Source organism: Cynocephalus volans, chromosome 4 (genome assembly GCF_027409185.1).
Source record: "Cynocephalus volans isolate mCynVol1 chromosome 4, mCynVol1.pri, whole genome shotgun sequence".
NCBI lineage: Eukaryota > Metazoa > Chordata > Mammalia > Dermoptera > Cynocephalidae > Cynocephalus > Cynocephalus volans.
In genome coordinates this window covers 5,139,553-5,166,165 of record NC_084463.1, presented here as the reverse complement: position 1 = coordinate 5,166,165, position 26,613 = coordinate 5,139,553, and the positions used below count along the sequence as shown (strand labels likewise).

Here is a 26,613-nt window from a genome sequence, read left to right as displayed (position 1 = left end):
TCCAATCAGGATAATTAGTGTATTTATCATTTCAAAACATAATTCTTTGTGTCCATTAACCAATTTCTCCCTAATACCCCTACCCCTTCCTACCTCTAGTAATCACAGTTCTGTTTTCTACTTCTGGAAGTTCAATGTATTATTGTGATTGTAGTTCCTTTCTTTCTCTTTTTTAGTTCTCACTTAATGTTGCCATTTTTGTAAAGTCAATGGACAACAATTAAAGTTGTCAAATTTTAAAAAAATACTTAAAATATGTCTTAATAAAATACATTAATTTAATTAAAACTAGGTGGATGGTAACTTTCAAGCTGGAAACATCTCCAAGCTTCATTACTAGCTCTTACTAAAAAACCATGGAACATGACATATGATTGTCCCACGATTGAATAGCAGTTCTTATTTGTATATTTGGGGCTGGCTGGTTAGCTCAGTGGGTTAGAGTGCAGTGTTATAACACCAAGGCCAAGGGTTCAAATCCCTGTATTGGCGATATACCAAAAAATAAAAATAAAAATAATTGTATATTTTAATGTGCCTTGCAAACCTCAATTGTAGATGAGCTGCTGGCTATTTAGATAAATTGATTGTTTTATTGCTGTTATAGAAGCCTTCTTTTTTTTTTTTTTTGGCTTAATTCTTAGAAGTTGCTGTATCGCTTGATATTAATCGAATATTGACATTATGTGCCTGTGCCAGGTAGAAAGGAACAGTAAGCATTTACTGAGTTACATTTAGTGATAAGTCAGCAATAGAAGGGAACTTACTCCTGTGCTTAAAAAATCTGCAACCCAGTAGTGTTTGAGCTTTACACTAAGAGGCTGCAATTACTTAGAGTATTAAAGAGCAAAAGTTATGTTGTGATCAGATGTGCAGGGTTTAGCTTTTCTAGTTTGTAAATTCCTTTTTGCATCTGTTTCTGTGTTTCTAATCCCCTGCAGTCTTCCTTCTGATTATTGCCTATGAACACCAGCCTCAGAGGGCAGCAGTGGGAGGGAAGCATAAGTCAAACCAGTCTCAATGCTCTTGAGAAGCTCTACTTATATAACTAATAAAAACTAATTAAACGTTTTTCAGTCAGACATCTTGTGTTAAATAATAGTAACAATAGTAATTCTTGACATATATAGTTCATTGTCCCTATTATTTAAGTAATATTAACCACCAATGTTTACTTATTTGATCTTTACAATACTCGTGTGATAGGGGTAGGGTAAGTATTTTAAATCATGCATTTGAGGCTGAGAGAGGACGGGGATTTGCCGAAGGTTTATAGATCTGGTTAGTGTCAAAGGAGAAACTAGAATACCTCTAAATATTCTTATATGGAGATAGGAGAAACCAACATTATGCAACTCACAAACTGACCTGTACATTCACTCCACACTAGATATTTTTAAAAGACTTTTTTTCTTCCTTCCTTTCTTCTCGTCCTTAAAACTATTTTGGTAGGACCACCTCCATTATGCAGTGGTCTCCAACTATGAGAGTGCACATGGTGATCATTCAGTCAACAAAAGGATTCTTTATACCAAAAGTACCAGGGGTAAATTGCAGTACATTCCAGCTTGTAGCACACATGCTCACAGTATCAGCCTGTCTGAAGTCTACATTTAGATTTTTCTCTGTGTAGGGCATGAATATCCTTATGGAATTAAAATGAGCCATCTTCGAGACACTGCACTCCTGACACAGGGATCAAAGGACTCCACCACACCTCTTAACTTCCAGGAGCCCTTCCTTATGGAACAGCTGCCCAAAGAGATGCGGTGCCAGTTCATCCTGAAGCGCAGCCGTCTGGCTATGGCCCAGCAACTGAGTGGTGAGTCGCTTCTCGTCCTTCATAGAGCCATCTTTCAGCAAAAGTTTTCATTCCTGGACACACATTTTGTACAAATGAAAAGACCCAAACTTCCAGCCAGATGGGGTGATTTTTCTTTTGAATTAGCTAGGAGTTTTGAAAGGAAAGATGGAGTTTTAGAAGAAGATCATTTTATAAATCAGCAATAGGCATGATTGATGTAACCAGCAACTAAGAGCAATACAGTCTATCCCTTCTTTCTTCGCCATTCTTTCCCCTTTAACCTTATGGCCACTGCAGAGTCAAAGGCACTAGGCAATGCTGCAGGTGCTTCAATACCTTCTTTGTACTGTAATACACTCCACTGTGTGTTCCCCCTAACTGGTCACAGTATAAAAATGAGGCTGTCAGTGATGGATGTCAGAAGACTCTGATGCCCTGCCTGGATCCTGGGACTGATAGCTATGTGAAGACTAGGATGATTTCTACAAAAGTCTCTCCTTAGCCTACCATTTGAGTATTAATTTCCTGTGAACAGAGCTGTCTGTTACCTCTGCATTATAAAGACTCTAGAATGATAAAAATGGTGTCCAACATAATTTACCCTAAGCCAAGTTTGAGTTTTAAGCTCTCAGTCTGACATTAAGAGTGTATGAGAAATAGAAAATGGATACCAGAAACTGAGTGGGATAGTAGAAAATGGATGCTAAATTTCTACAGTTGCCCTTATCAATTTGAACCAACTAGGGGGTCCAGTGAACAGTGGAATTGCCTTTGCAAATGAGCAAACTCGGGCCCAAGGAGTAATAAATTTAAAGGCATAGCATGGACCTTGAGAGATCACTGAAGCCACCTACCTGCCACATGACAGATTTTAGGCATCGTCTGAATGCCAGATGAAATTTTGAAGTACTTCATCTGTGTGTGATCCAATTGATATAGCATTAATGAAAAAGTAGCTCATACTGTTTTTAACCTCATTGTAGAATGACCCTACTTTAAGAAAAATGTGTATGTATGTAGCAATCTAAACTTAGAGAAAACAGACAAATCAGCACTCATTGTGAAGAATTTTACACACCAAGATCCTTTTAAACAAAACATCTTTCCATTCCTTTAAAACTGTTTAATTTATAATTTTCATATTAAAACATGTATAGATTTTTAAAAAATAATTGCAATACTAGCATAAAACTTATCTTCCTATTCACTCCATTGATTCCAAATTTTGACATCTTATTGGGCAAAAAGAGTTGTAACTGCCCTCTCTTCCTCTTCAGCCAGGATTTGTTCATTTTTTCTTCTCTGCTTTCTTGCTATTGTTAAAGAGTTGAATAACTAGGACAGAAGCTGTGGCACACAAAAGCTACAATATTTACTATCTCGACCTTCCCAAATGATTTGTCAGTTCCTCATTTACAATAACACGTCTAGTCTTTGTGCATGGAAACATGGAAAAACAAAACAAAACAGTTTTTCCTCTCTGGAAACCCAGATTCCTCCTGTCTACTTATAACTTACAACACTGTATCACTTTCTCCATCTTTTAGTCAACTCCTACTTTTACTTCTTTCCTTATCCAACTTGAATTCCATGATTATCATGAGTATCTCTCTTGCAGATAACCTCAGCTTCTTTGACCCTCTCTCCTACTTTCCTATGTACCTAGTAAAAGTCCTTCTTTAGATGAACTCTAAAGAAACACTGCTAGAGGAAATAATACAGCAGCAGGGCAGTTTTATGTCACTAATGACCCCCCTCAAATGGGCAGTCTATACTGGCTAGAGAGACTTAACTTTTTCTCTAAGGCATTTTCCAACTCCTTGAGTCAACAGTTCTGTCTGAATCGCCTCCACACACATATACACACCCAATCCCGTCACTTTCTGTGGATGGTGACCTGGCCTCCAACTCTATACTTTACTGAAGTCAACAGTAAATTAATAGATCAGTCATCAGGGGCTCCCTCATCTTGCCAACACCGGTGTACAAACTTACCGTGAATTCATACCTGTCATCTTCTCCTCTCCTATAACGGTAAATTGAACTTTTGGACTATAAAGCTGTTTGCTCACTTCCTTGGGCTGTTCTGAGGGGGTGCTATAGAGAAAGGTATCATGGTTTACCATCCAGTAAAATGTGAGCTTCATGAAAGCAGGGATTTTGGTGTGTTTTGTTCACTTCTGTACTGCCAGAACCTGCCACAGTGCCTGGCATATGTAAATGAATATTTACTCAATGAATATTTGTTTAATGGATAATCAAATTAATTTTTAGATTTGTTATCTCATTAAAGATACAAAGAGAATCTTTATAGCTATGCTAAGGAGAATAATATTCTCCCATTCTACCTTTTTTACCCATGTTTTCAGAACTATTTCTCTGGGTCTGTTGTCAATTTTAATTAATTTGACTGATAATCAGAGAGTAGGAATCCTAAGGGTCTTACTCAGTTTTGCCAGTGACTTGCTTTCTAAGATAAATTGTAGGCATCCTCCGCTTAGTTTCTTTCTATTGAAAGTTAGGATAATGGTAGTTCCAGTGGTAGATGATTCGTGGCACATGGGATCAGGGATGGAGTAACTATAGCCCAATGGTGCCAAAGCCAAGCTGGATATCAGAATCACCTGTGCAACTAAAAATTGCAGGTGAACCACTTATGTGGGTTGTTTCTTTTTTTTTTTTAATACAGAAGATTTTGATGAACAATTGTTTCAGAAACCACTGAATTAGATCAGGGGTCAGCAAAGTTTTTCTGTAAGGGGCTGGATAGTGAAATTTGCAGGTAGGTGCTTATGTAACAAAAGAAGGAAAGTTTCCATGTTTTTTTACTGATGGAATTCAAAATATAATAATTGAATATAATTATACATAATACAGGTCTACTAATAAGAGTTGAATTATTTGGAGGGGGATAAAATTTGACTTAATTGGGATTTAAAGTTCGTGACTTAATCATCAAAATCGATTGCAAATGTTCTGATCTGTAATGAGATTTTTATATTTCACCTTTGAAAACGTTTTCTTCACACAGATAGGTACTGCCAAATATCGATATCCTTCTACGAGCATATAATCCTAATTGAGCACATTTCTCTCTTAGATGGCATTTGTAGACTTGTGTTAGATTCTTCTTCATTTCATGGAAGATAATCACTTCCAATTGCAGGTTAAGTGGAAGCTCCTCAATTGAATAGATTTTGAGTTATGATATTTTCTTTTGTTCTTGCGTGGAGATTGGTAAAACACTACTAGAGTTATCGTTTGAACTCGGAAAATATATGTGCTGCAGACTTGTGTGGGACTAGAGATCTTGCTTCTTGTTTTGACAGCACCAGAAGTGTATAAAGCAGCTTGACATTACTTGTGATTAAATATTGTTGAATGACTTTACTGCATTAAAAGTTTTATGTGTAAGCCTTGTTTTGCCTTGTAATTTTAGGTGGGATTCATTAAGAAACATCAAATCTACAGGAAAAATTAATTTATAAATCCATTCAATGTCCAGGAATAGTGATTGAAAGCAGTTCTTCTCATTCATAAAAAGTTTAATCTCAGCCCAGCATTCAAAACATCATTATAAAAATTTACCACTGCTGAGCCATTGAACTACTCTGTGATAGTACAAGAAAGGCTAATATTTGGCTTCTATTTCTGATGATTCACAAAACTGACAATGGTTAAGTCCATGAGAGTAAATGAAGGTCACTGTTGACACTACTAATCCAGTAACACTTTATAGATTGAAATATTTTCCCCGCAGTGCCACTGATCAATACAATGAATAAACCATAGGTATTAAACATTTTAAAATTTTACAACCTTTGTAAATTTGTTAAATCACACCGTTTTTCCACTCCACACATCTGCTACATCATCAGACATAACACATTTTAGCAGATTCCACTTCAGGTGGTGCTGAATTATTTTCTCAAATTCTTTCAAAATATTCTCACCCATAGTTGTTCTATGCAGTTTGTTTAAGGCTAATTCTTCAGTCACTTCAAACTTGGCATCAACTTCTTGAATTGGCAACTGAGCAGTATTGGTAACATCTGTCAACTCATTAAGAACCAAAGAGAGTCACCTGCCTTGTTTTAGTTTACTGTGGATATTATTCCTGAGGTCCTCAACTATTTGATCAGCTATTCTCACTAAAAGGCTAATAATCTTAAGTCTAGTTTCTCTGGACTCATTTCTTCATCTACTACAAGCACACGGGATTTCATCAACTCACCATTAGTATATGGCTGTCCTTTCTTGGCTAACAAATGAGCCACTCAAATTTACTTTTGTTGCAGTCTGTTTTCATTTTTTGTCTTTGTGAAGAAACTCTGCGGTGATGAGATATTTTATTTTAAATATTCTAATTTTTCTTATCGTTGCTTTCTTTACATTGGGGATACTGTGATTGTTACTGTTTAGTCTGGTAATGTCAACCTATATTGACAAGTGCTTAGTCTGGTAAAGTTGACATATAGTTTTTCACCATGGCTGTTATGTCGTTGCACAGTAACCACATACTTTGGCTATTGATTCAATAACAATGTCATACACACTTCACGGTGCCCTAAAAACTCAGCACTGGAAGTCTACTTTTCTTGTTTTGACATGATGAATAATAAAAAATAAAGTTAGATTTGCAGTATCATGACACACCTGGCACTTGAAACATTGTCAAGATATAGTGGAGTCACCAAAATTTGTAGTGCCCTGAGCAACAGTGCAAAGCAATGAGAGCACAACATATTGTCTTGGTCACAGCTACTCAACTCTGCCATAGAGTGTGAAGTGAAAACAGTCATAGACAATACATAAATGAATGAGTGTGGTAGTGTCCCAGCAAAACTGTGACAGACAGTAAAATTTGAATTTCATAACATTTTTTATGTGTCACCAAATATTATTCTTCTTTTGAATTTTTCAACCTTTTAAAAATGTAAAAACTATTCTTAGCTCACAGACTATCCAAAGAGAGGTGGCAGGCCAGATTTGGCCCAGGGATCGTAGTTTGCTGCCCTCTAATTTAGATTATTAGAATGCACATTTAATCAAAAACATTTCAGCTAAAGTCTCAGTATTCTACCAGACTTTATAACAGAGCTTCCCCTAAGTAACAGAACCATCTCTTTTGACTGGTTTCCGTTTCTTTGCCTGTTACATCTTTGCAGTGTTTTAATGAGAAGTAAAAAAGCCAAAAGGCATTTAGAAAGACTAAAGAACTGTAGAGAGCCTAGAAATTCTACCAATGGAATTTTTGGTCCCTGGATGATGACACTTTTCATAATGTTCTCAAGTAATTTCTACGTAAAACTTCACAGTTTATAGAATACTTTCTTTTAAGCCTCAAAACAACCATGTAAGTTTCCATTATTACCCATTTTACAAATGAGCAGACTCAGACTGTGTCCAGCATCACAAAGCATATAGCAGTAGAACTGAAATCTCAACATAGATCTTCTGTCCTTAGATCTCCACTCATCACTAGACCCAACTGCCCTATTATGTGGACATGTTAGTACTAACTCACTTCATGAAATAGAGACAGTTTTACATAGTTATTGTTTGTCTTACTGTTAACATCCTCACAGCTTTTATTAATACTCTTGATTTTTTTCAAATTTGAAGGCAACATGCCACTCTGGAAATTTTCAGTACTTCCATAGCCTCATTGTGATGTAGAATATATGACCCTATGATTATCAAAATTTTATGTACTTTAAAGTCCATATTTCTGTTTCCTTCTTTCTCACCTTCTGTGCCCCCAACTCATCCCTAACATAAATCAGAATTAACAAGGAGACCTTGTAGGAGGAAATGAGTTTAAGAACAGGACTCTCTTCACTCTCTTTCCCTGCCTTTCTTCACATACATACCAACAATTAACCTGACTTCTAACAGGGAAAAATGAGCTAATACTTTTTCAGCACATATTATATACATATAGAATTTGGCCTTATTTACCAAGTGCCACTTGTTATACTCAGAGTTCATCACACTGTTTGTGGCCTGTATATTTAAAATCCACAGAACTCTTAAAATCTTAAATTGCTTAGCCCCAGGAAGTAGATATTTTGCATGATCTTATGTGGAAATTTATATGTTGTTTCTAAGGTTAGCAAGGAGATAAAAGAGGAAGATAGTTTCTATTAAAATATTGGCTGAGAACAATTAATGTTTTTAAACCACCTGAATAAAATAAGCCACAATTAGACAGAGCTTCATACATCCATTTCTGAGAGAGGTTTTCTCTAGTTAGCTCAAAGAAAATATCCCTGTTAACCAGCATAGCTTTAGGTGAGCACAGTCATCTTCCATCTGTTTTTCAAATTTCTGCTTCATGGTGGAGAAGACCTCCTACTAAATAGTCTTACACTGGAAACAGAAGAGCAATAGATCTCTCAGAACTCCACCTCTGAGACTCGAGTCATTACAACTCATCCTTGGGGTGGTTGGTCCACAGTGAGATAGCTCTAGTGTTAATTGAGGATGCAGAATATAGAGACATTCAAAAATCTGACCTCAAGACCCAACTCAAATGTCACTTCTAGGAAATCTTTGTTTCTTTGAATCTTTAGCTACCCCTTTCTCTGTGTCTCCAGAGCACTGTATACATATCTCTAGTGTAACATAAAAAATTACATTTTGATTATTTGTTTACATATCTACATGTCTCTTTAGACTATGAGCTTGTCTAAGGCCTGGGAACTCATCCCAGGACTTAGTCCAGTGTATAGAACAGAGCAGAAGTTAAATGAAAGATTGAATGGCTTAGTCACACCTACTGGAAAACCTTGAATGAAGTGGAAGAGTTAATTAAGCGGGATCTTTCTGAGTGTGGTCTGAAGCAACTCTTGGGGTTCTATTGTGAATGGAACTCCCATTTCTGTGAGCCCACAGCAGGCTTATTACCTTCCATATCTGCTTCAGACCCAGGACTAAACTGGAATTAATCTGAACTTTTATAGTGGATAGTAAAATATGGGACATGTTTCTTCTTTTACCTGTTTGCCCTGTCATTCCAGTGTTCTCTCATATGTATTTCCCACTCTGGAAAAAAACAAAAATAACGGTATTCTTAATTTCTGTAGCTATGTGGCCAGAATAGAATTTCTACTTAAAGCTTTTACTGTTGTGGTTATGTTCTATATGCACAAAGTTTTAAGGATCGTAATTTTTAATATTCAGTTTTCTAATTTAAGCATGCAAAAACACTAGCCTGAATCTTGCCAGGGCTATTTAGGAAAGCTAGATTTACATGAAATTAGTTTGCTTTACATTTACATAATCTTTTTTTTTATTGTAGTAGCATGTTTGTTCATCAGCTTTTGACATTTAGAAAATAAGGTCTATACATTAAAGGCTCTGCACCAAAGTAAATTTTAATGAATTTTTTTCTCTCAGTCCCAGAGGGAACCTGGACTCTCAGATTCAATGCTGAACATTAAAAGCATGGCTACAGCTGAAAGTATTTATGATAAAGTAAAGAACTCAATTTGCACTTAAACCTCTGTCTACATTTATAGAATAACTGAGTTTATAACTTGTGATAGAGCATTCTTAAGAAATGTGAAAGCTAAAAAGTTAAGTAAATCTCATAGTTATAGAAATAAAAAAGACCAGGTTAAATATGAGCAAACCAGACTGAGTACAGCTACTCAGCATATATATTATGGTACATACTAAACAAACATTTGCCCAGATTGACATTGCTAGACATACAGGAACCCCTTTCTGGATTTCAGAAAGGGTTTCATTTCTTTTTCTGCTTTCTAAAATGGTGTAGGTTGGGAATGTCAAAGCAGGAAGAAAATTCTTAATAGAGTAGTGGTATTCTTTCATGTCTACATACCCCCAGAAGGCTGTTAAACCAAATGGAGAGTAAGTACAGAGAGGAGGTCTTGTTTTTGAGGAGTAGATTGGTCTCTTGGCAGCTTTAATCAAGATTCCTTTGACCCATGCCCTGGGCAAAGTAATACTTTCCGTACATTATCTTGCATGATCCTTTCAGTAAGCCTTTGAGGGATAGGTTATCCTTTGCATTTTAAAGTTAAGGAAAGAAGTTAAGTAACTCACCTAAATAAGTGTCTGAACCAAGAGTCTAACTCGGCTCCTGACTCCAAAGCCAAAGAGCTTTGCACACCTGACCGTGTGTGTACATTGACAACGTGCTTACTGTATCCGAAGGGAGTGAAGTGTGGATGATGGTCGTAAGGCCATCTGGTAAAATGTTGCTTATTTGCTTTCCTCTCACAACTTGGCTTTTTTAGTATTTGGTTTAAGTAGGTTATTCTGAGAAAATAAAATGCTAAGGTACATTATATCCAAACTAGATAAAAGACTTCTTTAAAGTTAGTATTTGATGATGCTTAGAGAGAATGGAGTCAAACCATGAGTGAGTGTTATCTGGGTATTGTGGCCTCTCATATCTTGGTTCTGTTAGCCTTAATTGCAAGATGTTTTGAATCTGCCCCAGGAATGCATGCTTTAGGGGTTAGCCAGCAATCTGGGCAGAACTGAATGTACAATATTTGGGGCTTCCACTGTCAGGTTTTGTCCTTTCTATGATTCCCTCTCACTTTCCAGATGCTGTGGGTACCTTTATCTTTGTTCTCTATTTCTCCAAGCCAGTAAGAGTTCCAGTTTCTCTCCAAATTTTAGTTACCCCGCCACCCTGGGGCCTGTCTTCATGATAAAAGCTATAAGAATGGGAAACATTCAGTGCCATGCAATTCCCTTCTTTGAAGGGTCAAACCTTTACTTTCAGTATCTACCTTCTTTTGATCACTCTTTAGTGACTACAGGTAGGTTTATTTTCATTCACTTGTGTAGAGTTTATAGTTGTGTGTGTGTGTGTGTGTGTGTGTGTGTGTGTTGGGGGAAAGGAGAGGGGGAGAAGGAGCCAGCCACTTTTAGAAGTGGAACTTTAAAAAATGGAACCTTTTTATGTATCAGATCATTTGCAAACTTTCATGTTAAAATTAGACACAGATGACAAAAATTTCAGCACTGTGGTATCAAAATCATAACTCACTATTGACCCTTTTTACTTCTGCCTACTTTGTATATGTTGTTTTTTTCCACTTAAATTTCTCCTCCGTTTCCATCATTGTTCAGTAACAATAGAGTACTTATTAGGTACAAGGCATTACGCTGGATGCTGTCTGTTGAAGTCTTATTCAAAATCCAAATCAGGCTGGCCAGTTGGCTCAGTTCATTAGAACACAGTGTTATAAACACCAAGGTCAATGGTTCGGATCCCCATACCGGCCAACTGCCAAAAAAAACATCCAAATCAAATGCAAACGCCTCCAGGATCACTCCTCTCCCTCATACTGGATCAATGTGCTTTACTTTCTTCTAAATACCTTTGGTCTGTTGTACCAAAGGTACATCATGTCCTTATGATGTTTTATTTATTAATATACTTTTCCCCTCTCCCACCCCATCACCAGTCTTGTTCTCTATTAGATTATAAATGTCACCATAGCAAGGGCAAGTCTCAGTCATGTTTGCACCCATCCATCCTGCCTTAAGCATATGTCTTAAAGTCAGGAACTGAAAAGATACAGGAAAGTCTTTGCAGTTGCCAAGAATGGAAAAAAATGAAGGACATTGGCTTCCTGTATCTGTTGTCAGTAGTAGAGTGGGACATCAGGCAATAAAGCATTCTTTGTTTCCATAGAACATCTTAATAGAGACAACAACTCTTCTCCTCTTCCTCCTCTTCTTCCTCTTTCTCCTCCATCTTCCCCTTTCCCTCCTCCTTGCTTGCTTTTTCTCATGATTTAATTGTAGTATAATTCAGTCTTCAAATTTTTGGATGCCCAGTCTTTTAAAATGGGAAAATGTATATGTTAGTATGAAAAACACTTTTTGCTTTAAGTTGTAATAGTTCAATAGGGAAGCCATTCTTTCACCTTTGAAATTTAGTGCCAAAACTCGAGTAAACATACCAGTGGTGTCTCAAAAATGGATAGAAGAAGAACCAAACATTTGATTCTTCTTTAGTTGATTTTTCCTTAATTTACAGAATATCATAATGAAATTTCATAGGTTCAATTGTCAATAACAAAGGACAACTATAAGCATTTTTTTTCTGAGCCATAGTAACGAACATACAGTGAAATGGAAATTATAGAAATAAAGTTAAGTAAACTAAACTAGTTTTTCTAATACTCTCAATTCTGCCTTAGATTCAAATCAGAAGACATTTAAAAGGAGAAGATCTATCTTAAACTGGGCCTTTTGGCGAGGTTCTAGCACTCACCAGCACAACTTGCCCATATCTCCAACATCTCCTGTGCCAGGACAGCTGTTTGGAGTTTCTCTGCCAAATATTTGTGAGAATGATAATCTGCCCAAACCTGTCTTAGTAAGTCTCATTTCGGCCTGTAAACTAATGGGAAAGGAATTTTAGGAATGGGGAACTCTGGAAAGTAAACCTGTCCCCAGATGGAAAGATTATAGACATCCCTGGCTTTAGCTAAGAATCTCTATTATCATTACTTAAAAGAATTAAAATCTGACTTAGCTATTGCAGAATCATAAGGAAAACATAAGAGATAATCTAGACTACTGGTTTCAAGAAAGAGCCATATAAGCCTGCTCAGGTAAATTAGAATTTGCTCTGTAGATAGACAATCCATATTCTATCTCTCACAAATCCTTCTTAAACTCCATATTGTTCTGAAAGTCTTTTTTTTTTTTAACCACTTCAGCAACAGAGACTACTTAATCTTCTATTTTTTAAAGTTTTTAAAACTGCTTTATTTGTATTTCAAGTGTTTAAGAATAAAGATACATTCTCTGGCATTTAGTTATCTTTTGTGTATAGAATGGGTCAGTTGAAAGCCACTGAGTTTGTGTTGATATATTAAATAATCACTGTTAACCAACATTTTTATTGAGTATCCAGTATCCTGCAAGCACTATACTAGATGTATGGCATTTTATGCCGTATTGTGCATCTATAAATGCCAGACACTAGTCTAGCCCCTTCACAGCTTATCTGTCACAGCAAATATAGGGGGTAGTTATTGTTGTCATCATTCCTTCTTTACTAATTAAAAAAAAAGCCTCTGAACTTTACCCAGGGTTACACAGTAAATAAGTGGCATAACTAGATTTTAAATGAAATGGATTGCTTGTCTCCCAAACCCATTCTCTTCCTACACTGCAAGAAGACATACAAACAGAAAGAAAGCAAAGTGAGTAAACACTTAAAATCTACTCTCCTAGCAATTTTCAAGAATTCAGTTCATTGATATTAACTGTCATCACCATGTTATACCATAGGTCACCTTAATTTATTTCTCTTTTCTAACTGAAATTCTGTATCTTTTGACCAACATCTCCCTAACTCCCCCGCCATCATCCCCAGCCCCTGGTAACCACCATTCTACTCTCTAAAAGATTGACTTTAATCCTTCTAGCTGTCCATCCAGCTCCGATCCTTCAGTGCTTTTCATCTGGCCTCTAGCAGCCGAAGTACATGTTCCCTTGCATGTATGTGTGAAGTGCTTTTTTGTTTTGTTTCCTTTGCTTCCCCATAGGATATGCTTTATTTTCTTAATCAAAAAGGACCCCTAACAAAAGGAATCTTCAGGCTATCAGCTAATCTGAAATCCTGCAGAGAGCTAAAAGAGAAACTGAATTCTGGAGTCGAAGTACACCTAGACTGTGAATGTATTTTTGTGATAGCATCTGTTTTCAAGGTAGGAAAAGTTCTCCCTTTATCCACCCCGTGGTGTAGCTCTGGAGCAAGTTAAACATTTTATGTTTTGTTTTGTTTCATTATGAACATTATTCCTATGTGGAAAGAACCAAAGTAGATTTAGAATCTAAAAAAGGTTAAAAACATTTCAAAAAGTCAATATTGGACTTTAAAGCCACTGCCGATGATATGACATGTCAGATATACTTAAAAAAAATTTTTTTACCTCACACCAATCTCTTCTTCAGTTCTGCCACCCCGTGCAAAAAGAAAAAATTGTAATTAAAAATTAAAATAATCAAAACATACACAGCATGTTTACCAAAATAAACATCCTGCTTATGATGATTTTCTCACTATATCACTACCTTCCTAATGAAGGCAAAGTTTTCAAAAACAGTTACAGCTTACCATGCAATAAACAAAAATTTGCCTTACAACTGAAACAAAAAACTATTGAGACGACTGAAAATTGCATTCATTTACATAATCATCATGCCCACAAATATTCCTTCCTTTGTCCCCTAATGCCTTTTACTTTGGAAGTGGAGTAAGAAAGGCTACAACATCTGGGCCTTCTTTCACTTTTACTACATTTGACAGTCTCTATTGTTCTTACCCTTTACCCATGGTTACTTAGTCACATCTACCCATGGCTGACAGAGTTCTAAAATGTTTTCTTCCCTCACATTCTTGGAAATGTCATACATTTTTGGAAAACCTAGAGTCAAAACCAGCTTTAAGCAGAGCTTTTGACCCCAGTAGTAGCTTCTGCAGACCTGCAGAAGGAGGCCCCATCTCCCAAAGGGTTGGGGTATACTGGAGCCACAGGTAGAGACAAGGCCCCCAGCCTGCATCCCAAGGCCTGAAACATAAAAACCAAATGACGGAAAATACGGTGAAGAAGACTTTTGCATACCCCTACTCCAGCTGAGTGGCCAGCTGCTTACAGAATTTTACTGCATAACTTCATGAACACTAGGTGTTTGGGGGTAAATGGGCCATGTCTGCTCTTAAACAAACCCTGCTGTGGACTTTTGCAATATATTATCACTCAAGAGAACTGGAGAGTTTTAGCTAGGGTCATCTAATCTGTTTTGTACAGGGTTTGTGATGACTCTTCAGTCCTGAAATACAATAAGGATATCTGTGGTATGCTTAGCTAGATATATATGCCAAGGATATACGAGTATATGCATATGAGTTTTTCTTGTTCATATAATTAGGTTCTCTCCCAGCTCGCAATTTAGGAAGGTAAAACCAATGTTTTAGAAGAATTTCCTTACTGTGCTGTTCTTCACAACACCATACTTCTTAAAATTTTGTGCTACATTCTGGAGGCTATTACAAAGAAGCATAGTTCTAGAAGAGTTCATTTGTGTTTTAGATTGCAGAAATATTATTTTTCCAAAAATAAGCAAAAGACAAAAAATTATCCGATTGAAGAGTCTGAGTAAATAGGTTCCAAATAATTGAAGGTTTATCATTATGTAACTGTGTTTTAGTCACATTTCTTCCAAGTGCTTTCATGAAAGGAGATCAATTTTGCCAAAAGTTTTTGAACTTTTGTTTCTCATTTTTAAGACTGTTTTAAAGTGGTATAGTATACATTTAACTTCTCAAACTATAATTGGACAAAAATTGCTTGAGACACTATAGCTTTGATCTTATCAGACCTTTAAGGAAAATTTCATATTTAATCTGGCAGTATTTCATCTCAAATGAATTGGAGAGTTCTGCTGATGGTCTGGCCTGTGGTTTCTGTGAGTTGGTGATTGTAATTCAGAACCAGCTCGCACATCCTTCTCAGCTGTGATGGTGGCTCTATTTTGTAACTTGTTATTCCAGCTGTGGGAGAGTTCATTGAGATATTATGAGTTATTATCTTTTTAGTGTAAGTTTAAGATTTAATGATGTTTTTCTTCAAGGCAGATCATAAGTATGTTTTCCATTGAGATTTAAAAAGAGAGCTATTGTCAGCACCCCATTTTAAAATAACAAAGTTTGCTTCTTCTAACTGACTTTTAAAGTGGGTGCAGCAGCTAAAATTAGTTTGGAATTATGAAAATTCAATAGCTTTACCCAAAAAGGTAAGTTTTGTGACAATATATCTGAACCACAAGTATCCAGGTATATTTCTACTGCAAGATACAATAGAACAGTGGAAAACTTTGAATTAATCCATCCTTCTTGTTAAACACTCTAAAAAGAATATGTTAACAGAGTGACTACAAGGATGTTCTTAAAATTATCTTAGAATCTCAGTTACAGTTGATTAGCCTTCTCTTGTCCCCCATTAGTATTTTCCCATGTGACACATAGCAGCAGTTCAGTCATGACTTCTACTATGGCTGGGGATGTGCTTGGCATTGACAAAGAACTGAGTTTTCTCTGACTAAAGTTTGCTGACAGGAGATGAGACTGCAAGCTTGGCCTTCTTGTTGCCATACCGAAAGCAACAGAGAAGATTGGCCTAGAATGAACTCTTGGACCAAGAGCAAACGTATTTTATTTTTAAGCTTTTGATAAACAAAAATCAAAGCAGCAAATGCCCTTGGTCCTATCCTGTTTGTGTCATCGTCTAGTTTCACCACACTTAGTCCTGCCAGTGGTCTCAGCAGAATGGGATCTCTAAGAAAGGATATTGTACCATGGACATACTATTTAGCATGGACTTGGTTTTATTCACTTCTCTATCCCTAGCACCTCAAACAGTGCCTGACATATATGTATAAATACATATAGAGTGTTGAATAAATATATATAGAATGAGCAAATGAATGATTACCAGATTATGAATCTCCCAGATATCTTAGTGCATTTCCTTGGACTAGCTATTTAAGGGGAAAGGAGGGAAAAAAGGATTTAAGATGGTTTACTGCCAGACCCTATAAAGTACCAATTTGCTTAAAATACATAAAACAGGAGGCTTTGGCCCAAATAGGTTGTCCTTTATCTTTCTCACCATCATCCAGACTTTGGTTATCCAAATGGTTTTCCTTAGAAAAAAATAAAAGCACACGTTTCCATGTGCAGAAGTCAGTGGAGAGCGGGCACAGAGCTCTGTGTAGTACAAAGAAGGGAGGAATTCACAGAACTTTCAACAAGATGTTTTCTTTCCTATTTATCCAATACATATTTGGCATGAGAATAATGATTTAAAATGTTTGTTTTTCCATCTATGTAAGGAATTTCTGCGAAATATTCCTGGAAGCATTTTTTCATCAGATCTCTATGATCACTGGGTCTGTGTAATGGATCAAGGAAACAATGAAGAGAAAATAAATACAATTCAAAGGTAATTATTCTAATTTGGTCATGTCTCAAAAATACTTCTAAAAAGCTTTATAAGCTTGTCTATTAAAATAAGGACAATTATCAAAGTCATGGTCCCAGGGACCAGTTTGAAAATAGATTTATGCTGACTTCTGTCATTGTTATTGTTTCTTTCCCTCGTCTTATTAACATGGAATACTTGAACATTGTATACCTTCTGTATATCTGAATCTGGTAGCAAATGAAACACATTCGTTTACTAGCGACAATGTAGGCCCAATCTATAGTTTATGGTCTTAATTTTGGTAAATATCTAACTAACCAGATGACTCCTTATTGTCTTCAGCAACTGAAGTGATACAGAGAAAATGACCTATTTTCTCCCTTCAAGGAACTCACAGTCTGCAGTCTGATAAAGTAGATAAATTGTGAATTACAATGCAGTATAATCTGTGGTGTAAAAGATAATAGGAGTAAACCCGAGAATCCCGAGAATCCCAATATAATTTCTTTGTGTGTGCTTGTTTAGTACAGTTTTTTCTTGAGCAACTTTCAAACATGAGTGCAGATCAATCAGTTGTCTCTCCGTCAGACAGAATTTTCAAGTCTGTAGACAAGTATTAGGTACACTGCTATCAGTTATCTATAACGTGTGGAGTTGTAAAATAGCTCAAAGGCTCAGAGCCCCCATAGAAACAGAGAACCCAGAAGCATGTGCTAGATGACTTATTTGCCATTGAATACACCCAGTAAACTTTTGGTCTGTTTCAAAGTTCTTCATAAGTTATCTAACAAAATATACTCATTGTCAGTCCATTGTACTGAAGAAAGACCTCTCTGCTGTTTGTGCAACAGGATTCAGATTACCTTATTCCCCCCAGGTTGCAGATTCTTATTGAAAAAAGCAGTAGTCATGAATATCAGCTTATCTGTTTTCCGAATGGTAGTAAAAAACATTTTTGGTGAATGATCATTTAAAAATCCCGTATCAAGTTCTGGTCAAGATGGCAGAATAGACGGTCCCCAGTATCCCTCTCTCCCACAAATCCACAAATTGACAACTATAAAAATGTAACATCAGCCAAGCCGGGGCTGCTGGAGCTCAGGGGAAGAGAAGGAGAGACCTACAGAGTTCATGAAGGTGGGAGAAACCATGATGACAGAAAGAAAAAACTGCTCTGAGCATTTCGTGCTGTGGCCACTTTAAGTCTGGAACTGCTGAGTGCATGAAAGAGGAGCTGGCAGAAGCCGCAGCTGTGCCCTTCAGATGGAGTTACTTGTAGGCAGCAGGGAGGAAGAAGAGGGCCTTGGTGGCCCCCAGGAGAGCAAGACCACTAATAGGGTTCCCGTGGAGCCACGCAGGAGGAGCCAGAACAGCTGAAAAAGGGGAGCCATTCAGAGGCCCATGAGTCATCACAAGGGACCATCGCAGGCCCCGTCCCATGGGAACTGTTTGGAGCATGGGCAGTGGGGGAGACAGGCCCACCAAGAGAACACTGGGACACAGCAAGGACAGCTGATCTGACCCCCAGTCAGCACAGGACCACTCAGAGGAGACTGGCCCGGAATGCAGAATTGTATGGGGTGCAGTTTGATGGAAAAACTCAGGCCTAGATCAGGATTTCTGCACCACCCAGGTGCACCAGGTCTCTGGAGAGCCTGAAGTACCTATAAGGCCAACAATTAAACCTTGAGCTGCAAAAAATGCCTTCCCTGGGGAAACAGCAACAAAGCAGCAATTTAGCTCAACCACACAGCTCAAGTACTGATTCCCACAGGAAGTGGGAAGCAAAGGACAAAAAATTAGTTCCAGCCCAGGCATACAACCAGTGCCTTAGTGTCCACCAGGGGACACGAGGCATGGAGTGGGGACTAGACCCCCTCCCACAACCAGGCACACTGTGCCAGCACGTTGGAGCCTGCCTGGGGACCCAAGGCATGGAGAAGGGGACCAGAACCCTCACCCACAACAAGGCATACTGCGTCAGTGCCTCAGGGCCCACCCAGTGACCTGAGGCATGGAGCCAGGGACCAGAACCCCCTCCCACAACCAGGCACCACTCCAGTTCCTTGGGGCCCACCTGGGGACCCAAGGTATGGAGCCAGGGACCAGACACTCCTCACAACCAGGCACACCACCAGCGCCAAGAAGCATGCCAAAAACATCACCTCCATGTGGGTGGCCCATCACAGCCATCACAATAACCATGTCTGCCACAAAAGCAGCTAGATGCCACAACCACCATGCAAATGGTCCACCAGCCACTGGAATGCACTGACACAGGGAGAGTCACCAGCAGAGATAAAGAAAAGAGGAGGATGTCTCTTTCCACAAAGCCCATTTCAGAGTGACAGAAGAAGCATCTGCTCTATGATAATATTGGGGGACCTGATCACACCTCTTAGCATTGGACAGATCATCTAGGCAACAAATCAACAGAGTAACCATTATTCTCTCAGAAGGAGAGAAGAAATCTAGGTTAATTAGAGGGGGAATGGGGAGAGATTGGACAAAGTGTGTAAAGAATAATTATGATTTGTAACAATACTTATGCTAGTAATATTGATTTGATCAGCATATCTCTATGTTGAACCCCCAAAATATGTATAATCAATTTTGATTCAATAAAAATAAAAAAAATAAATATAAAATCCCTTATCAATTACAAAATGAAAACAGTAGAAAATATACTATTGTAAGCTTGACAGGTATGTGAAAGTGATACCAATGAAACAGAGATTTGGGACAAAATTGACCTTGGAAGCTGGTGTAGCAGAGCATAAGTTTTCAGAATAGACCTGAAAGTCTTAATAGCTAAGGTTTGGGTTCTCACCAAGAGACAGCATTTCTGTGTTGCTATTTGGAAATAAAGAAGCACTTTAAATTTAATCACTGTTACACTTTATCAGAAAACTTTTTGTGGAGTTTGGTTGAGAATATTCTGAAATGTTATAGGATTTGCCTAAGCTAAAACACATTGTACTAATTTCAGGGAAATATTTCAGGCAGCACTGTTTTATGGGACATTTTTCTGCATTCTTTTACATTTTCATTGGGTTGTGAAGGCAGTGAAAAAAGAAATCCGCAGTGCTTTTTAAAATTTTCTCTTTCTGAGGCCGGCCCCTGGCTCACTCGGTAGAGTGTGGTGCTGATAACACCAAGGCCACGGGTTCGGACCCTATATAGGGATGGCCGGTTTGCTCACTGGCTGAGCATGGTGCTGACAACACCAAGCCAAGGGTTGAGATGAAAATAAATAAATAAAAAATAAAAAATAAAATTTTCTCTTTCTGTATAGACGGTCCTCACTCTGTATGGTACCACGTTAACTGATATTCTTGCATATCTGAACTCTGTTCCTGATTCACCCCCTTGACTTGCACAGTTCCTTATGCAAAGTTAGGGTTGCCCATCTTTACAAGTTTCTTAATGAAATGTTTAAACAGCACATTTTTCTGTCTTTAGGCTATTAGACCAGCTTCCGAGAGCAAATGTTGTTCTCCTAAGGAATCTTTTTGGGGTATTACACAACATCGAACAACAGTCCTCGTCTAACCAGATGACTGCATATAATTTAGCTGTGTGTATTGCTCCAAGCATCCTTTGGCCTCCTCTTTCCTCCAGCCTGGAAGTACAAAATGAATTTACAAAAAAGGTAAAGAAGTTTCTCATTTTTATGCCCTGGGGGACTGAGTCCCCATTTTGAAACCAAAATTCAGAGCATTAATTCTGAAAGACAGTTTCTTAATTAACTTAAGTACACCTCCTTATAAACTGAGTTTACTGATTATGAAGTGGTTTATCCTAGCCTAATAGGCTATAGGAAGGTGATAGTTAAGCAGAAAAGAGATTGCACTTGGGTTTCTTCTCTTTTCCCTTTAAGGAGGCTAAACTCTATGACTGACTTAAACCATAAAGTGATAATAAAGCAGTTGATATGATTATTAAAAAAACAAAAAAAACCCCAAGGACTTTGGAGTTAGACAAGCTAAGGTTTAATTCTCAGCCCCCCCCCACATTTGCCAGATGTACAGTCTTAGGCAAAGTCAGTTATACTGAGCCACTATGTCCTCATCTGAAAAAGGGAGGTGGTGATAATACTGTAGTTACTTGAAATCACACCCCTGTAGTGCCTGGCAGTTAATAAAGGGTTTGGGGATATTAATTTCCTTTGCTCCCAACATTCCTCCTGCCCCTTGGCCTCAGCTACTGGGGTAAGAAACTACAGAAAGGTTCCAGTACATCTCAATGGATTCACAAAGCCCCCAAGTAAACTCTTACCCCCACAAGCACTTTCAGTTAGGAAGCTTATGGAAGGCAACAGTGGATAAGCTAGTCAGACAAGTGCATGGGTAGACACTAGTCAGGAAAAACACAAATGTTCTTTCTAGCTGTCTCTGTCCTTCACAATATACCTACAGAGGAGCCCTCTTCCCAAGCTTAGGACAAGCTGTCCTTTACACAAGAAGTACTTTTCATAAGTCTTTATCTTGTAATGATACTTAAAAATTTTAGTAACAAAATATATTTCTTCATCCCAAACACCCTATAGAGAATACTTGAAATTATCCTAATGTTACAAACAGAGCTATTGGTATAAAATGTTAGCTCTAAGCCAAGGACACAAATAATTTAGGCCACTGATTAAAATTAAGTTCTATGCCCAAACTTCTCTTGAAAGTATTTTTTAGGGGATACTGTTTTGTATACTTTTAAAGCATATAAATTTCTCAGGATACTTCAGTATTTTTTGTTAAAATCAAGATTCACATAAAATGTGATTTATAAACATGTTATATGAAAAGTAGCAGTTCATTCTCCCTTTTTTACAGGTTCCCCTGCTTGTACAGTTTCTGATTGAAAATTGCTGCAGGATATTTGGTGAAGAAATTACTTCCCTCTTAGGAGAGACTTCAGTGAGATGTGGCACTAGAGAGAATGCCTCAGGTATTGTGAATAATTGGGTTTGTTTTTGTGAGAAAGAGATTTTGTCTGTGAAGATGCTAGGACAGTGGATGTCCAAAAGCCCACAGCAGCTGAGGTGAAAGAGGCCTCTGACCTGGGTCAGTGGGGCCCAGGGCCTCTGTTCCTTCCTTAGAAGTCCTGCTACGTAGGTCAGGGTATATTAGCAGTGTGGTGGGGTTAAGAAATGTGTAAGATGAGGTCCCAGCCTTCAAGAAATGTTTAATGGCAGCGTGCTGTGGCATGATCGTTTGAAGCTTTTTTTTTTTTTTTTTTTTAGTAAAACTTTATGAAGAATCCTAATATATATAATAGAATTGCTGTTGTTAAAACTAGGGTAGAAGGCCCAGAGGCAGTAGAGGCAGACCTGTTTTTTGTTCTTGTTTTCCTTTTTCTCCTTCCTCTTACTGATCCCTGAGACACCTCAGGATTCTAGTGTGCTATGAAACAGTTTGAAAACTAGCATCATTGAGGGGGGGGGAAGTGCTGAATTCAAAGACATACAACCTTCCAGAATTCCTCTACTGCCAATTATGTCATCCTTGGCCAATTATTCTATGCCACTGAACATCAGTATCTTCATCTGTAAAATGTGGATAACAATAAAATCTAACTTTATGATTATTGTAAAGATTAAATAAGGTAATGGATATTAAAGAACTTTGTAAAAGAGGAACTAATAGGGTTAGTAAATGGTTTCCCCAAGACTAGAGTTAATTCTATATAAACACCAACAATCCATGTTAGAAGGCAGTCTTATTTGGAATCTGGATATACCTAGTAGTAATTCCCTTATGCTCTTGTTTTGGTTTGGGGTTCTTTTTTAACCCTTTCATGGTCTTATGACATTTTCAATGTTTTGAGAAAAACTTAAGGAACATTTTGTCAGGAACTGAGATAAATTTAGTACAGTATACCCCAACAGTTTATTTTTATTCTGCACTAACAAATGAGAAGATTGTGACAGAATCTTTCTTTCCTGAGAGTAGAGATTTGAACACTCTGCGTGAAAAGAGAATTAAACTAAGCACCATAGTTTGTGCTTAAGGCAGCTTGGGCTATATTTATGGTAAGTAAATATGTTAATCATGGTTTGGTTTTTTTTTGACAGATGTCTCTTGCTTCCAACCAAGTGACTCTTCTCATGACAGCTTGGAAAATGAAGTAAATGGGGATGTGGACGCTCCCTGTAGTGACTTGGCAAAGAAACTTGACCAGAGTAGCAGAAGCATGGACTCTATCTTAACCCTCAGTGACCATGGCCTTGACCAGCCTGTGGCGGAAGGCCCTGACCAGCCTGAGGGTGAAGACCCTGACCAGCCTGAGGCGGAAGGCCCTGACCAGCCTGAGGCCGAAGGCCCTGACCAGCCTGAGGCGGAAGGCATAGACCAGCCTGAGGCGGAAGGCCCTGACCAGCCTGAGTCCGAAGGCCCTGACCAGCCTGAGGCGGAAGGCCCTGACCAGCCTGAGGCGGAAGGCCCTGATCAGCCTGAGGCCGAAGGCCCTGACCAGCCTGAGGCCGAAGGCCCTGACCAGCCTGAGGCCGAAGGCCCTGACCAGCCTGAGGCCGAAGGCCCTGAACAGCCTGAGGCGGAAGGTCTTGACCAGCCTGAGGCCGAAGGCATAGACCAGCTTGAGGCCGAAGACCCTGAACAGCCTGAGGCGGAAGGCGTAGACCAGCCTGAGATGGAAGACCTTGAGCAGCCTGAGATGGAAGATCTTGACCAGCCTGAGGTGGAAGGCCTTTTAACCCTGAGTGACTTTGACTTAGACCAGTCTAAAGATGAAGACATTCAAATGAAACAGCCTCTTGAATCCAAGCAGATGACTATTGCAGTGATGTACAGAGAGGCCCTCCCACTGCAGGAGCATGCCAGGGCCCCATCTGACATGTGCACACCCAGCTACCTGTCCTCAGATGCAACAGATGCTCCAAAAACCCTGAGGCGACACTGGCGCTGCTCGGAGCCCAGAACCTACTGTCTAGATTCTAAGCTTTCCTCTCTCGAGGAGGTTTATCAGAAAAAGCTGCGCAAGTCCAGCTATGATGCAATTCTTTCTCAAAAAGATGAGGATTATCTGAAGCAGAATCAACGTCTCCAGGAAGGAGATAAGACATGTTTTAAACAGAGTTCAGTCACAAGCACTGATGTCAGCGAGAAAAATGCCACCAATCAAAACATTAAGAAGAAAAACTTGTCTGGTACTGAAGAAAATCATGGGAAACTTTTCCGTAATTCCACGCGAGTGTCCAATTCTGTGGCATCCTATAGTCATATGTCCTCACAAGATCATTCCAGGAACCAGCCCTTTGATGAAGATACATCAGGATACTCCCTGCCACACACAACAGGTACCCTCAAGAGGTCAAGGACACACCAGCGCTGCTCAGAGCCCAACATAGATAACCAGCACTGCAAACTGACCTATCTCAGGGGGATTGATTCAAAGAAACGTAAAACCAGCTGTGGAGCTGGTCTCTTGCAGGGAGAGGAGGATTATCTCAAACAGCATAAGTCTTTGCAAATGGAGGGGCAAAAGCTTATTAATCAGAGTTTGGTCATGGGGATTGAGGTGGGCAAGAGTAGTGCCACAAACCAAAACACTGAGAAGGTTTTACCCCCAAGATTAAGCCTTTGCCCAAAGACTAGCTGTTCCAGCTTATCCTCCCCAGGCACCTCCCCATATGGCTCATCAGTGAGCTGTCAGGACAGCCCTTTTCCTCAGACTTCTGAACATTCCGTGTTTCCACCCACTGAAACTCCCTCTCCAATAGATTGCAATTTTCAGGCTCAAAGAAAACAGGGAGAGCTCTCTTCTGACTTTAGCAGTTCCAACTTCATTTCTGGAATGCCTGGTCCGTCATCAGGGCAGGGCAGCAGCCACCTCGTCAATACAGAAAAGGATAGTGTAGGGTGGCATTCACAAATGCGTTCTGTAAGTCTTCATCCCAACACATGGTTGAGAAATGGTATAGCCCGTTTGAGAAACTGGTCCCTCAAAAAGAAAGCAAAGGCAGCCAGGCCAGAGGAAAATAAAATAGGTTCTCTAAAAGGACTTTCAGAGCCACCTCCTCGTGCTTCTGGTGTTCCAGAAGCCAACTCACTGGAAGAGAGACAGAAAGACATGCCCATGAAGGCCGTGGAAGGACTTGGTACTGTGCAGACAACCCATTCATATAATTCTTCTCCCTCCCAGGAATCAGAGAGACACAGCAGCTCTCCATTCAGCCTAGTAGACAGCGGACTCAAACTGCGTATGAAGCCCCACAAGGAAGTCAAGCCTGTAGGTCAGGGCTATTCTACACTTCTGTGTTGGGGAAGAGCCTCAGCCAGCTATCAGAGACTGGAGGATATGGCCAGCCCAGACATTTAACCAAAGACATTTAACCACAATGAGGATCCAACATCTACGAGAACAAGAACTAGGCTAATAATATAAAGATGATAGTTATTATGACCCCTTTGTACAAGATATCTGGGATAGGTAGCATAAGGATAATTATTGCTAATACTTAGGGCAACAAAATAATTCTTTTTATTGAGACTACTTGACAAAAATTTTATGCTAAAAACTTTTACCACCTAAGTGTTTGGGAGATTTTTTCCTTATTAAAGCATGGGATTGGTCCTGTTATATGGTTATAGAGATACTAGCAGAGGACTAGAGAAAGCATCTTCTATAAAGGAAACATGCCTTATGAACAGTCTGTGAGATTAGTGTCCTGAGAAAACCAGGATATAAATGAAATATAGGGGACTGGAGAGAGAGGGGAAGGGTACAGAGAAAACATCCACATTCGATGGAATGTTTTTAATAAGCAAGAAAAATGCCGCTACTCAAAGCAAAAGAAGAAAAGCATGTCTGATAATGATGGAAGTCATGGAAACACTTTCCTCAAATCTAAGCCAGTGGCCATTCTGTGGTATCTTATAGTCACATGTCCTCACAGGATCATTCCAGAAACAGCCCATTGATTCAGCTAGTGTGAAGAAAACTGGAGTGATTCAAGAGCCCCGGGTACCATGATATAACTTTTGTTTGTTGTGTTAGTTGATGTGTTTTTTTCCATTAGTGTTGAATTGCTTTGCAAAGGCTCCAAGAAAAAGATGTGAGGAGAAAGAAGGGAATGGTTGCTCATTTCAATGCCCTTTCCTTAGGTACCTGTGCTAGTAACATTCTTCAAAAATGTAAATTTTCCTGTTTAGAAGGTGACCTCCTGACAGCATTCGCTGTCTCAGCATGGAGGAAAAGAGTGCAGCAACAGTTCCTTCTCAGTTACACAAGTGCTGTTACCAACATGTAATCAAAGCATTATAGTAAGAAGTTATGATAAAGGAAGACACACGTCCATTTTTATACTAGTTGGCAAGGCCTAATGACCTATTCCTAGGTGAGGAAATGAATTGGTGTAACCTTTTATGGCAAAAAAGAGGAGAAAGGTCCGTGGAGGTATAAATCATGGAGGCTTAAACCAAGGAGGTATAAACCATCAAATCATGTGAAAGCTTGGCACCTCTTTGCTGAGGTGTTTCTCTGCAGCCCTTACCCTCAGATTACAGTCAACCCCCCCCAAAAGTTACTTATAAATCATTTTTCTGATGAGATCGGGCACGTTCAGGGTGGGAGGGCCATAGACATAAATCGTTTTTCTGATTTTTGTAGTTTTGTAATTGAGAGAGCAATCTAGAAGTTGGTAAATTATAAGAAGTCCCTGGATAGAATACTGAACAAAGTGGCTGCCAGGCCTTATCAGATGTTCATTGGCTTTGGGTTTTCTTACTTCCTGAAGTTTTTCCATATTTTTGTCCCAAATGATTCATGGTTTATACCTCATTTCATATCCATGGTTTATTT

The 26,613-nt window shown here is 38.7% G+C and overlaps 1 protein-coding gene across 1 annotated transcript in view; it reads left to right on the top strand.

Annotated features, from left to right (window-relative positions):
* The window catches only part of LOC134375109 (rho GTPase-activating protein 20-like), a 71,239-nt gene extending 44,859 nt beyond the window's left edge, over positions 1-26,380 (top strand). The window contains exons 10-17 of the mRNA XM_063093287.1: positions 1,634-1,822; positions 11,998-12,176; positions 13,357-13,518; positions 16,706-16,815; positions 20,260-20,449; positions 21,627-21,741; positions 22,868-23,017; positions 23,474-26,380. Coding sequence (XP_062949357.1) covers positions 1,634-1,822; positions 11,998-12,176; positions 13,357-13,518; positions 16,706-16,815; positions 20,260-20,449; positions 21,627-21,741; positions 22,868-23,017; positions 23,474-25,131 — 2,753 coding nt within the window. The 3' untranslated portion in view covers positions 25,132-26,380. The remainder of the gene's footprint in view (positions 1-1,633; positions 1,823-11,997; positions 12,177-13,356; positions 13,519-16,705; positions 16,816-20,259; positions 20,450-21,626; positions 21,742-22,867; positions 23,018-23,473) is intronic.
* Positions 26,381-26,613: the final 233 nt, after the last annotated feature.